Source organism: Lutjanus erythropterus, chromosome 4 (genome assembly GCF_056507025.1).
Source record: "Lutjanus erythropterus isolate fLutEry1 chromosome 4, fLutEry1.hap2, whole genome shotgun sequence".
Taxonomy (NCBI): Eukaryota; Metazoa; Chordata; class Actinopteri; order Lutjaniformes; family Lutjanidae; genus Lutjanus; species Lutjanus erythropterus.
This window is the reverse complement of record NC_139320.1, coordinates 28910726-28923543: the sequence shown is the minus strand read 5'-3', so window position 1 is coordinate 28923543 and position 12818 is coordinate 28910726. Positions and strand designations below refer to the sequence as shown.

The window sequence follows — 12818 nt, the reverse complement described above, 5'->3', positions numbered from 1 at the left end:
GAGAGATATTATGAAGAGCTCTCAGCATTTCAGAATTAATCAAATCAAGTTAAACTAATCGCAAAACAAGTGAAGGTGTAGTGTGCCACTGCTCTCTGTGTTTCGCCTTACAGAAGTCAGAGTGTCGTCTTTGTCGGTGGTAAGTGGAGGCGCTGCGCTGTGCCTTGTGGCCAGAAGAGGAAGAAGGCGCCCCAGAGGAGGAAGAAGAATTGCTGTGTTTGCTGGTTCCATTAGAGATGGTGCCGGGTCGGACTCGAGCTAGACTCAGACTGCTACCTGACCGAGACTCAGTGCCTTCCGACTGAGAAACAGACAAACAGACACAGACAGGAGAAACAAATTGACACTAGAGTGTTAACAGCTTCCTGCTGAGCAACAACCCAAAGCTAAAACCAAGACCAAGTTAGTCCAGTCCAGTTCCAAAACCATGTCAAGTTAATGTCATGTCTCAATCTATATCAGACTGGGACAACAACAAATCCCATATTCATACTCATATATTGAGTAAAACAGATGCAGTTCTAGATCAGTTAAATTCAGCTAAATCACCTAAACTGCAACGCTGTACACAATTTAAGATTAGCATTAACTGCTAACTGCTGCTCCATCCTGAATAAGACATACTCCCATACTGCTGAAGTTCTTTTTGTGATAATTTTATTTAGTATATGAGCTTGTCTAGCAAGACATATAATCTATACTGTCAAATAAAGGCATAGACTAAATATAGAGAGGTCTGCAAAAACCCAAAAACAAACAACATAAAACCAAAAACAAGGTGATACGCTCACCTCATTCTTGCGTCCCAGCAGCAGGTATGTGGCTGTGACATCATTGTATCTCTGACTGGCCAACGACTCCCTGACCTCCTCTCTTGTGAAGCCCAGCCCAACCATCACATCTGGAAGGAAAATTAGAAACGGTTATTCCACAATAGCCACAGCAAATGACAAGTTAAACAGGATTCAAACAGGTTGACCTCAGGCTTTGCCCGCTGTGATCCTTCAGTGCTTGATCCACATGCAGGCCCTGAAGTTAACACCTGCCAAGAGCTTAGTGCCAGTGCAACATGTCAGCTTAAGCCTGTATAGTTACTTAATCATGGCATCCCATTGAACATCCATCTAAAGCAAGCGTTGAGTGATATAAGATACCAGAACTCTGAAATAAACTATCCTGGCAAGGTTTATCTATGCACCAGAACTTTTTTAAAGCCAATTAAATGTCACCATGACTGAAACTGATGACTGACACTTCTCCAGACACCAGCTTTTGTAATGGAGGCTTTGAACATGACCCACTCAGATTCCACGTCCTCAAACTGCCAAGAAAACTCCAGAGCTGAAGACTGAGCTGAAAACATCCTCACTGAATATTTCTGTTTACAGTTACAGTATCTGCAGTAATCATGTAATCATTGTGTAACCAATGATTAAATTAATAAAAGAATAGTAAAAGTGTCTTTCTCACCGATGCGGGTAGTGTCGTTGTAGTCCTCCACAGGCTCTGCGTGTGGCTTCAGCTCATCACCGTCATAGCCGACATTAATCCATTTATCTTTCATTATTTGCTGGTGAGGAAAGAGAATGAAAAACAGATATTGACGAATACAGCAAAACAGTATAGACACAAAGAATCAGCTATAAAATGCGTAGAAGATGTTTCCTCCAAACTAATTTTATTTAATTCAACTTTTATTTTATTACTTTGCTTTCCACCTTGCTTTAGGTTTATTTTATCCACTCAATAATTGTTCTTATAATAATTATCCATCTTTGTGTGTTTTAATTTATTATTTTCACCCTTGAAAGATAACAGATAAATAGACATGAGGGGAAATCAATATCAGTCATCTGGTACAGCTTGTACGGTATTTATACACTGATGTGGTCATTTTGAACATGCTTTGAGTATGTGCTGTATGTGTCTCAATCATGCTGGTGTAAAGTTTCTTCCTCACCTCCAGCGAGCAGCGCTTGGCAGGATTGAGAACCAGGAAGCGGCGCAGGATTCCCTCGCAGTCTGTAGACATGTAGAAGGGCACACGATACTTCCCCCTCAAAACACGCTCTCGCAGCTCCTGAACACAACACACATTGATACATAATGAGTTACACAACAGGGACACTGAATGAATATGGAACAAGAGGAAAATATTTAAATGTTTGTTTTTATTAAAGTCATTTGATGTGATGTTTTGATGCACACTTATGTGATTAAAGATTCCCTGTGGAGTTTTTGACCTCTGGTAGCGCTGTGGAGGCGTTTTTCTATGAGTGGGTCCCTGTTTTATTTATCTTGTGCATGCACACAAGGACACACACGCACATGCATGCACACGGGTGACACGGTGCACATCCCTGCTAATGGTTTCACACTAATCCACTGAACAACATGTGCCCATAACGCGCTGCAGTGCACCAACAATGGCTGGGAAGAAGAGGACTGCAAGCTAGTAAAGAATGCAGGATTTAATTTACTTAAAAAGACACCGGCTTTGCAAATGTTTCGAGGAAAGAAATGCATTCAACACATTTGTCTGACCTCAGGGATACACAGCAAGTGTTTTTTGGAAAGCATTGTGAATTTAAATTTTAGCTTTTGTTGATTTAGAGGATGTGCTTTTTAGCAGAATGAGAAACAGCTTAAATTTGCTAGCATGGTATTAAATAGAAGGCATAATGATGTTTTACGCTTCCCAGTGTTTCCATTAGTGTTCAAAGGCAGAGTGCATTGACCAGTGGTTATATCTCAAATGAATTTATAATAATGTCTCCAAGGTACATCATTTCTCTTTGGTATAAATCCAATAATAAGTGAAGGAAAACACAGAACACATAAAGCTATGGTTCCTGTGTGCCACACCCATTTTCACTCTACTTACCACAGTAAGCAAAAACCTTTCTTCTTGGGAGCTTTCAGTCGCTTCAAATGACATTTTTACTTCACTACAACAGCCTCCACATCACCCACCTTTAGGTTCTGTCCATCAAAGGGTAAGGACCCGCTGACCAGCGTGTACAAGATGACACCCAGGCTCCAGATGTCCACCTCTGGACCGTCATACTTCTTCCCCTGGAAGAGCTCCGGGGCGGCATAGGGCGGGGAGCCGCAGAACGTGTCCAGTTTACTGCCCTCAGAGAACTCGTTACTGAAACCAAAGTCGGCTATTTTGATGTTGGAGTCAGCATCTAGTAGCAAGTTCTCCGCCTGCACGAGTACAACATAGACAGTCAAACATATAAACACACAGACAAGACACAGGAAAACGATAATCAGATGTTGTTCCTGAAAAGCTCAGTGCTGAAATAGATGATCTGTATATTTACAACATAAAGTTGGAGTCTATTATTTCTTTCTGCGCTGTCATGAGGTGGATAATACACTTTGGTGGCTGCTGTAGTTATAGTTTGTTTATCTTGATGCCATAGAGAATGACAAAATGTGCAAAGTCATGGTTAACAGCTTCAAAGTAAATGTCTGTTACTAACTTGTTCAATAATGTGTGTAAAATTAATACATGCAGTCTGTTTAGAGGTGTTAATGATTGAGGAAGACATTTTCTTTCACATTTTTTCTATCGTCTATCATTTCTACCATTATATAATCACCTTCAAGTCTCTGTGAACAATGTTCTTCTGATGACAGTAGTGCACCGCTGAGACAATCTGAGGAGACACAAAGAAAAAAGAAGACATCAAACGCAGGAAGATAATTGCACTTAATCTTTGTACTTAGAAATAAAGTGCAGCTAAACTAGGAGCTGCATTCACACGTCCTTCTTGACCAAAGATATAATGCAACATTATGAATAAAAGCTAGATGACTGAATGTCTTTCTGTGTGATCGCAACTGTTTGTTTTCTAAAACAATGGAGAAGTTTACTGCTTTAAGGTCACTTTGCCCTGGAACAAGCCAAGCAGTGACTATAAACAATAACTCGCATCAACTCTCAAACAGCTCAGATTTCAGCTCCTGTAACTTTTGGCGACCATAATGATTTTTTTGGTTCTCTTTCTCTCTTCCTAATCGATCCAGACTTTATTTTGTTTTTGTTAAATTTTCCAACCACAAGGAACTCCTGGTAACAGATGTCCACATCTGGTAGAGTGCAAACATAAGTGCAGTGTTATGATGAATGGGAAGAGCGGACAGTCACAGAGCATATTCTGTCTGGGTTTCCTCTAGACAGGGAACATAACAGCAGCTATATCGCAGTGTAGGGATGGATAGACAGACAGGTCAGGAAGGTGAGGTAAGGTATGAAATTTAACTGACCTGTCTGAACTTGGCTCTGGCCTCTTTCTCCTTCATTCTGCCGTGAGCCACGAGGTAGTCGAACACTTCGCCTGGAAGTAAAAAGAGAAACAGATTTGCTGTAGCTCAAGCAAGCATGGAAGTTGTTTAATAGTCAGATTTCACACATTTTCCAATCAAATATGACTAAAAACTGTTGCCAACAACCAATGATCAGCACAGCATGTTTGTTGCATTATCTCCTCCCAACTGCTACACCAAACCAGCTCTAGAAAGTAAAGGACAATAAGAGTATCACCTGGGACATAAACATATGGTGTCATCATTTCAATAGTTTTTAATTTAATTTTTTAATTATTTGGTGTTAAGTAGCACAACCCCAACACTGCATCACACGTGCACTTTCACACTGTCATGGTGTTTAAAATAAAAATGAAGTGTTTTGTATGAGACGATCAAAGTGTGTGTATGTAAATTTCCATCAACTTATACCGAAACAGCTCTGCATTTATAGTTCACCTTGCTGTGATGCGTTCATTGATCACACAGTTAGAAATACAACTGTGAAAACTGTAAAAACACAAATACTAGGGCAACCAATGACTAAAAGAATAGGGAAAACTGATTGTGGCCAAACACCAGGGGTGATTTCAATTTTTATTCTGAAATACGTCCAAGAAACAACCAGAAGAACTCCCAAGCAAATCAGAGTGACTCAATAAAGTGATGCCACAAAATTATGAGACTATATTTATTATATTGAACGGAAAAAAGAATTTGAAACAATGGTTCTTCAGTTTGGGAGAGATTAATGTAGAATCTGGGACAGCTGCGGGACACTGAGGAAAAGTTAATTTAGAGCCCTGCTCCAAAACTTGCAGAAGATGAACTGTATGTTCTCCTCCCTCTGTATGTGCTCACGTGTGTTTTATTTCTATAAAATCTCTGCCACTCTAAACACTCAGCCAGAGGAGTTAAGAGTCAGGTCTGTGTCTTTGAGCATTTCGGGGGCAAATGCGTCAAAACTGTAAAGGGCTGAAACCTAATATAAGTGTCCTGACTGAAATGAGTAAAGGCATGTGTGGTCATGTGAGGGAAAGAAAAACCTATCCATGACTTCTAGTAGGTTAGTCTAAATCCTTAAATCTTCTTCATGGTTTTATTTTTCAGCTAAATAAAGCAAACAGCGAACAACTGAAAACTGCTATCAAGTGGAATATAAGAAACCATTTCTTCACACTTTTTTCCATCCATAATTCCTGATATTCTCAAACTGCTTGCTATCTCTTATCTTGAACAGAGAAATCATATTCCAGAAACGCGTCTATATATTTATAGATACGTTCAACGTATTTGTGTGTCCATGTTTGCGTTGGAGCGCTCCGGGCAAACACCTGACCCCTGAGATCCTAAAAAGTAAAACAGGCTGCAGTTGAGTTGAACAGAGCTGCATATCGGCTGGTGAGCTGCTGCCTCCTTATTAGGTATTGGAGGTAAGAGATCACACAACATACGGCGAGAGCAGCGGAGAGCGATTAAAGGCTCATGAGGAGAGGAGAAAGGAAAATAAAGGAGCTTCAAAAATAGAGTGTATGGGAAACAGTTGAACACAGAGATTAAATAAAGACAGAAGAGAAAACATTAGAGCAGTAAAGCAACGTGATTTGACCTTTTCCACAGAGACAGACATGAGATCGCACTAATGAAAGTGGAGACAAAGGGATTACACTTAACAGTTTATAACCTTAATTAATTAATTCATCATTTGTAGTGTATAGTTCTGTCAAAGTAATCAATCTAATTGGCACCATTCAATAATGATTATGAGGGTGGTGGAGATGTCACTTACCTCCGCTGGCGTACTCCATAATCAGGTAAAGAGTCTTTTCAGTCTCAATCACCTCAAACAATTGCACTGTAGCACACAGAGTGAGAGACGTTAACACAAAGGTCAGCACAGAAACACGCATTAACGCACAACACCTCCAAATACACACACAAGATTATTCTCTGGAGTGTAACTCACCTATGTTGGGATGGTTGAGAGTTTTCATGATGCGTACCTCTCGAAACAGCTGGAAAAAAGAGAGAAAATGAAGGGTTAGACTCCTTTATTCTTGAAAAGTCTTAATTCTAAAATTACACATAGGTCTATACAGAATATTTCACAGATAGGTTGCTTAGTGGAGCTGCAATGATTTATTGATAATTAAATTAATCGCCAACTATTTTAATAATCAATTTTTTAAGAAAAGAAGTAAAAATGATCTGATTCTTATTTTTAAAATGTGAATATTTTCTGTTTGTTTTTTTACGCCTCTATATGAGTAAACTGAATATCTTGGGGTTTTGGGCAGAACCAGACATTTGTGGACATCTCCTTGGGCTTTGAGACACACTGATAGACATTTCTCACCATCTTCTGCAGTATAAGGTATGTCATATCTAATCCTGTTACAGATTTTGGACATAATGAACGATACTACAGTATAATAAATTAAAAAATCAATGAGAGTCAGTTTTAAAGTAGAACCTCTTTTCTTGTGCTTGATTTGAGTTTAAAAGGACGGCCTCCTCACATTTTAATCTTAATTATTTCTCATTCATCAGTCGTCAGTTAATTCATACAGTTCACAGCTGGTGTATACAGACACTGTTCCCCATCATCCATCTTATCCTCACACACACACACACACACACACACTTACTCATCTTTCCGACCACCTCTAGACCCGAGGCCACCCAGGGGAGTGTCTCACTGGTGCTGGGCTGACAGTGGGGGCCTCCTCCCCTGAGTGTGCTCTCCCTCTGTACCCCCCCCCCCCAATCCATCACTGAGCACCAGACTGCTGCCTCATCCTGCCTCTCTGATGCCGCCTCTCTCTGTCTAATTAAAGTAATGTATTTGTCTGTGAACTCCATTTTAAAAGATTACAGAGGGAAAGCGCCAGGGCCAGATGCATCACAGTGGAACAGGCTGATGCGATGGGCCATTAGGAGATGTTTCTAAAACCAGATGGAATTATGTAAAGTGAACCGTAATTAAACCACAGAAATGAGAAAATATCAAGTGAAATCTCAAGTCAGTTTGAAGTGGACCCTTGGAATCTAATTTAAAAAATAAATATGTATTCAAGGTTTGGGATTTTACCAATTAATTAGATAAAAGTGTCAGTTTTAAGGGTCTGTATACAGTCTCTGTGAACTAATGCAATCAAGCCCATTCATCCATCATGAGTTGTTTTGGTTATTAGTGACAAAGTGAGACATTCTGATCCTGGAGGGGAAATGTGACTTCACTAGGAGGAGTGCGTATGTGGAGTGCTTGGCAAAAAAAAAACAAAACAAAGCACGTGTGCTACGAGAGCAGAATGTGTCAGCAGGAAACTGTAACAGAAATAGAAAATGAGGCAAATTAACAATGCACAGGAGATGAGGGGCGTAGAGAGAGGAAAAGACATGAAAACAATAAGAAAGTAAGAAAGGAGGAGGAGTAAAATGGTACACAGCAAGGAGTAAAACTGAAGTGTATTAGTATTTGGTTTAGTATTAATAGTGTTGGAAAACTGTATTGCTCTGTAAACCTCTCAGCAAACGTGCCTTATTTGAAATTCTTTAGGAATAAATTAGTCATAAGTGACAAAAGTGAAAGCACAGAAAAAAGAAAGAGACAAACAGTAGAGACATCAACAATTAGGGCTGGACAAAAAAAAACCATTTGAACTGATTTTCCTTTGCCTGGTCTGATACTGATTCATAAAATCCCCAATTTTAATATACTTTTTCTCCTGTGGATACGTGGAACAGCATGCAGATTTAACCGTTAGTCTACCATGACCAACCTTTGGCACGAGAGCTCGCAGTGCAAGATCTTGTGACCCAAGATTATGCTATTTTTAGTGTGCTGGTCAGGTCATATTTAATAAGTACATGGTTAATGTAACTACTTTGGGATCAATTCTTACTGTAAACATTAACATTTTTAACAATGCACCAGGTTAGAGGGTTCCTTGTACAATTTACAGCATTCTGTCTCTCAAAATATTTTTCATAACTGGTATTACAACTGAAATATCCCCAACCAAATTTATATCAATTTAACCTTTTCAATCGAATCGCAGTGGGAAATCTGAATCCATATCTTGCCCTATCGACAATAACAAGAATACAAAAACAGAAATTCACTGATGCTTTCGTTTTCGTTGCTCACAGTCTTCTGCCCTGACAGACAAACGACAAACAAACAAACAAAACTCCTCCCTCATCTCTGTCTACCTTTGTTGCTATACTTATAAAGCCAGATACAATCTCCATATTTCCATTTTTATGGTTACAATTCCTTATTTTTATACTACAGTAGAAACTCTTGTTTCTCTGCAGCTTAGCTTGAAATTTTTAAAAAATCTCTAGTCGATATGATTCATGCCAATCAATGGGTTTAAGAGGAATTTTGGATCCAACTCCTGGTGCTCATAACATTAGAAGTCAGTAGTCATTGGGAGAACTGATAATAAACAAACATTAAGATTTTTGTGTACAGGCTGGCTTGAGATGCAATTCCATTTTACTACACTCCTGAACGCACCAGGTTTAGATTACACTGCCTTATGTTAACACTGTATAGCTGCCATGTGTGAAGCAATAAAGTGCTGAACCAGACAGCAGCCATTTCTTTTCTCCAGCTGATCAGATTGAGTTGTGCTGATGTGAGGAACTGAAATGAGTTTAACTCACATTTAATGAAACGCTGTTTATGTTCAACATGGAAGTGAGACAGAGGGAGATATTATACAGATTTATTGACAGATTAAAATAGCTGTCTGCAACTAATTGTATGTGTGTGTGTGTATTTTCTGTAACAAAGAACACGATGACTATGGGATTTGGGTCATTTAAATAGAAAGTAGGACAGAAAAGATGAGGTAGGAAGATGTCAAAATTAAAAAAAAAAAAATGCAGACTACATTATCCAGGCAGGACAGACTAAGTAATTCCATACGCTCAGCTTCACATTCACACAGAACTGACAGCAGCTCAGTATGAACATTCAAAGACGGCAGCAGCACCTCACATGAGAAAGTATGCTTTTCTTCCTGCTTCAATTGTCTGTCAGTCTCTTAAAACAAAATCTGAGTCTCCTTGGAGCCACGTGTTCAAGGAATTTGCTTTCTCACAGTGAAGTAACAGCACGTTTACGATGACATAACTGTACATTCGCCTGAGGCAAAGTGTGTATGATGATATCTGTGAAAACACGCAAAGGCAGAGACAGATTCCTGGTATTCAATGGACCCTGAGGGAAAAAAAGACCAGTTTAGCTCGCCTACACAAACACACATCCGCCCACACACTCTCGCTGACGGACTTGGCCATACTTACACATGTAAGTTTAATGCCAAGATTAGACACTGACTACTTCAAAAGACATTCAAAAAGCAAACAACACAATAAGTATTGTATATGAGTAACTTGTGTTGATGTTAATTGTACATAAATTTATTTCCAATTTTGATAATCTCTTAATTGTTCAAGTTCTCAAAAGAAGTAAAGCTGGTTTTGGCTTCTCTGATGTAAGACTTTGCTCCTTTATATCATTGTAAACTGAAAATGTTGTGGTTTGGACAGAAGCTTAGACAAAACAACTAATATAAAGACCTTGTGCTGTAGGCTCAAGTGAAAGAATAACTAACAGATTGATATGTAATGAAAAAAACAATAGTTGCAGTTAATTTCTATTAGTATTTTGAAAATTAATACCCCATATAAAAGGGCAGAGGTGCACAGCTGCAGCGACCCCATCTGTTATTTTTAAAACCCTGATGTGAATTTATATGTTGTGTTGATGAAGCACAACACTCTCTGGCTGATTATGTGTTACAAGCATTAGTTTTTATTCTTCTTCGTCTGTTTTTTTACTCAGTGCTCTTAAAATGGGAAACTGCAGCGTCATAAACACACACACAAGTCCACTGGGAGTGTGTGTAATTGAATTAAGTGCATGGTGCATCAGCTGTTCATCTGAGCTTTAGGAAGAATTATCGGCTAAGCCTCTCCACCCTCTCCTATACACCCATTCACCTCTCTCTTTCTGTCGCCGTCTCCCCTTCTCTTCTCTCCTCATTCACCTCCTCCTCTCCCATATTTTCACCAGAAACCTCAGCAGCTGGCCAGGAAATTATTGAGTCACTGGTATTGATCAATGGTCTGATCAATCCTCAGCTCACACTGCTGTAAAGTTCTGCTGTGGGGCAGTAATAACCTCTCTTATTACACTGCTGGTGCATTTTGAGGATCACAAACATTTCCTTGTGACAACAAACACGTCAGATTTTTCCCCATCACGTACGAATGCAGCATTTGTTCAGTGAGCCAGCAGAATAACTTCACTCTCCTGCCTTCTTATGGTCAGCCTCTTCCTGGTTCTCTCTCGTGGCGATGGCTACGCGTCACAGTTGCCATGCCAACCCAGGTATTAATCCCTGGGGCTGAAGGAGGGGTTGTGGGAAGTCATGGAACACATGGCGCTGCACACAGACGCACACAGCTGCTGCCATGTGGAGTCCTCATATCACAAAATATGTTGATTTTTGCGTTTTAAAGGATTATGGGTAGCCTTGATCTTATCTAATTGTGTGTTTAAAACTCCCAGGTGTAGAAAATGCTTTCAAATGTTGACAAGCCACTTTTCTCAGTTCCAGGAAAGATTTCAGTATCTGACAGTGGTGAATTCTCCTCCAGCACCCATCACTTCCCCTCTCTTCATGTCCTTTCAGGGAGCATTAATCAACTTCTGAGCATTTACGTCCTCTGTCTCTCTCTGTCCTAGCCAGGAATTATTAATCAACTGCTAAGTCAGAGCTCTGCTGTTTGTCTACAAGGATTTTACACAAAGCGATTTAATGACTGACTGCCGTGTTTTCCCCCCTCTTTACTGACTTTCTCACTTTGAGAGTGTTGTTGTGAGGGTTTGATTCATGTGTCTGGCCTGCCAGTATGTCGACCTCTGACCTGTTTATCCAGGCTGCATATCCTTGTTTTTCCTCATCTTCACACACAAGTACGCTCACACAAACACACAAAGAGAGAGAGAGAGAGAGAGAGAGAGAGAGAGAGAGAGAGAGAGAGAGAGAGAGAGAGAGAGGCAGCATGAAGAAAACAATGATGTTGAAATACAGAAATGAGGAATTGATAATGCTTGTCTGGCTGACGTATTTAAATAGCAAGCCCCTGTCGCATCTCTAGCGCAAGACACAGTTCAAAACACGACAGTGCGCTACACAATGTGAAACACACTTCCTCTTATCAGCCGTAGCCAATCATGAGATCAGAGAAATCCAGAGGAAAAAAGGGAAAGACAGTGAAAGACAAAGAACGACAGAATGAGAGGGACGAATGAACACAGGCCTCTCTCTCTACTCCCACGTCAGAGTACCTCTTGTGAATAACCCTCTGTGTTTGTGTGTTTGTGTGTGTGTGTGTGTGTGTGTGTGTGTGTGTGTGTGTGTGTGTGTGTGTGTGTGTCTGTAAACTCTGAATGAGACACAGTCCATTGCTGACTGTGGTTGCAATGAAACATTTTATACCACTTCAGTCAGTAAAGTGGCAACTACTTAATGCAAAACTGTATTTCTGACATCTTTCAGCTTCTAAGTACAAGTTCTTTTCATAATTACTGGCATGCTGCCATTCTGCAAGGCACAGCTTAATCAAAGCTAGTCCATTATTATTACTGAATTATATTATATATAATTGCATGATTATATCATCATGTTATGCCAGATTACATTCCATTATTACATCATTTATTTATCCAGCGCAACTCCACTGATACTTTACTGACTGGTACACTGACTACTACTGCACTGCACTCTTTACTGCACCTTACAGGCTCCCATCACTGCTGTTTACTGCTGTCTTGCACTGTGCTGGTGTCTTTTGCACTAGGGTTGCACAATTAATTGAAATTTTGTGGAAATTGCAATATGGTTTTCTGCAATTTTCAAATTGTACGAGGTACAATGTTTGGTAAAAGCAAAATATGTGTCAAAACACTTTGGAAGGAATGAATGTTGTGAGGCAGAGATGTCTTCTCCTACACATCGTAATCTGTACCAAATGTTTTAAGTATGAAGAATCTAACATTTTTTCTATCAAAATAAGAATAATGATGTAAAAATTCTCATTACCTCTAATATCTCAAATCATATCACAATTGCAATATCAGTCAAAATAATTGCAATTAGATATTTTTTCAAAAGCGTTCAGCTCTACTTTGCACTACTGTATGTATATGCATTGCATGTATTACTGCATTCTATTGTGACTGAAAGACATGCATATAACCTTGTATATCTGAGCACTAGTATAATGACAATAAAGCTGAACACTAGGGATCACTGGTGTTCCTTATGTGTCACATGAACAAAAGCTGGCGGAGACACTGTAGCTGCTAACTGTTGTTCTGGTAGGATTAAACAGCTAATGTTAGCCTGGTAGCCTAAAGCTAAATTACTACTTGTGCATTACAGGACTCACAGTTTAGTAACAGACACTTTGTACTA

At 39.5% G+C, this 12818-nt stretch overlaps 1 protein-coding gene across 4 annotated transcripts in view; it reads right to left on the bottom strand.

The window, feature by feature from the left end:
- mark4b (MAP/microtubule affinity-regulating kinase 4b) overlaps positions 1-12818 on the bottom strand; it is a 63695-nt gene that overhangs the window by 19224 nt on the left and 31653 nt on the right. For all 4 annotated transcript variants that reach the window (XM_084717537.1, XM_084717534.1, XM_084717535.1 and 1 more), the window contains exons 4-12: positions 6284-6332; positions 6107-6172; positions 4279-4349; positions 3612-3668; positions 2974-3210; positions 1961-2080; positions 1471-1570; positions 792-901; positions 112-301 (exon numbers count right to left, since the gene is read on the bottom strand). In XM_084717537.1, the coding sequence (XP_084573663.1) occupies positions 112-301; positions 792-901; positions 1471-1570; positions 1961-2080; positions 2974-3210; positions 3612-3668; positions 4279-4349; positions 6107-6172; positions 6284-6332 (1000 nt within the window). The remainder of the gene's footprint in view (positions 1-111; positions 302-791; positions 902-1470; positions 1571-1960; positions 2081-2973; positions 3211-3611; positions 3669-4278; positions 4350-6106; positions 6173-6283; positions 6333-12818) is intronic.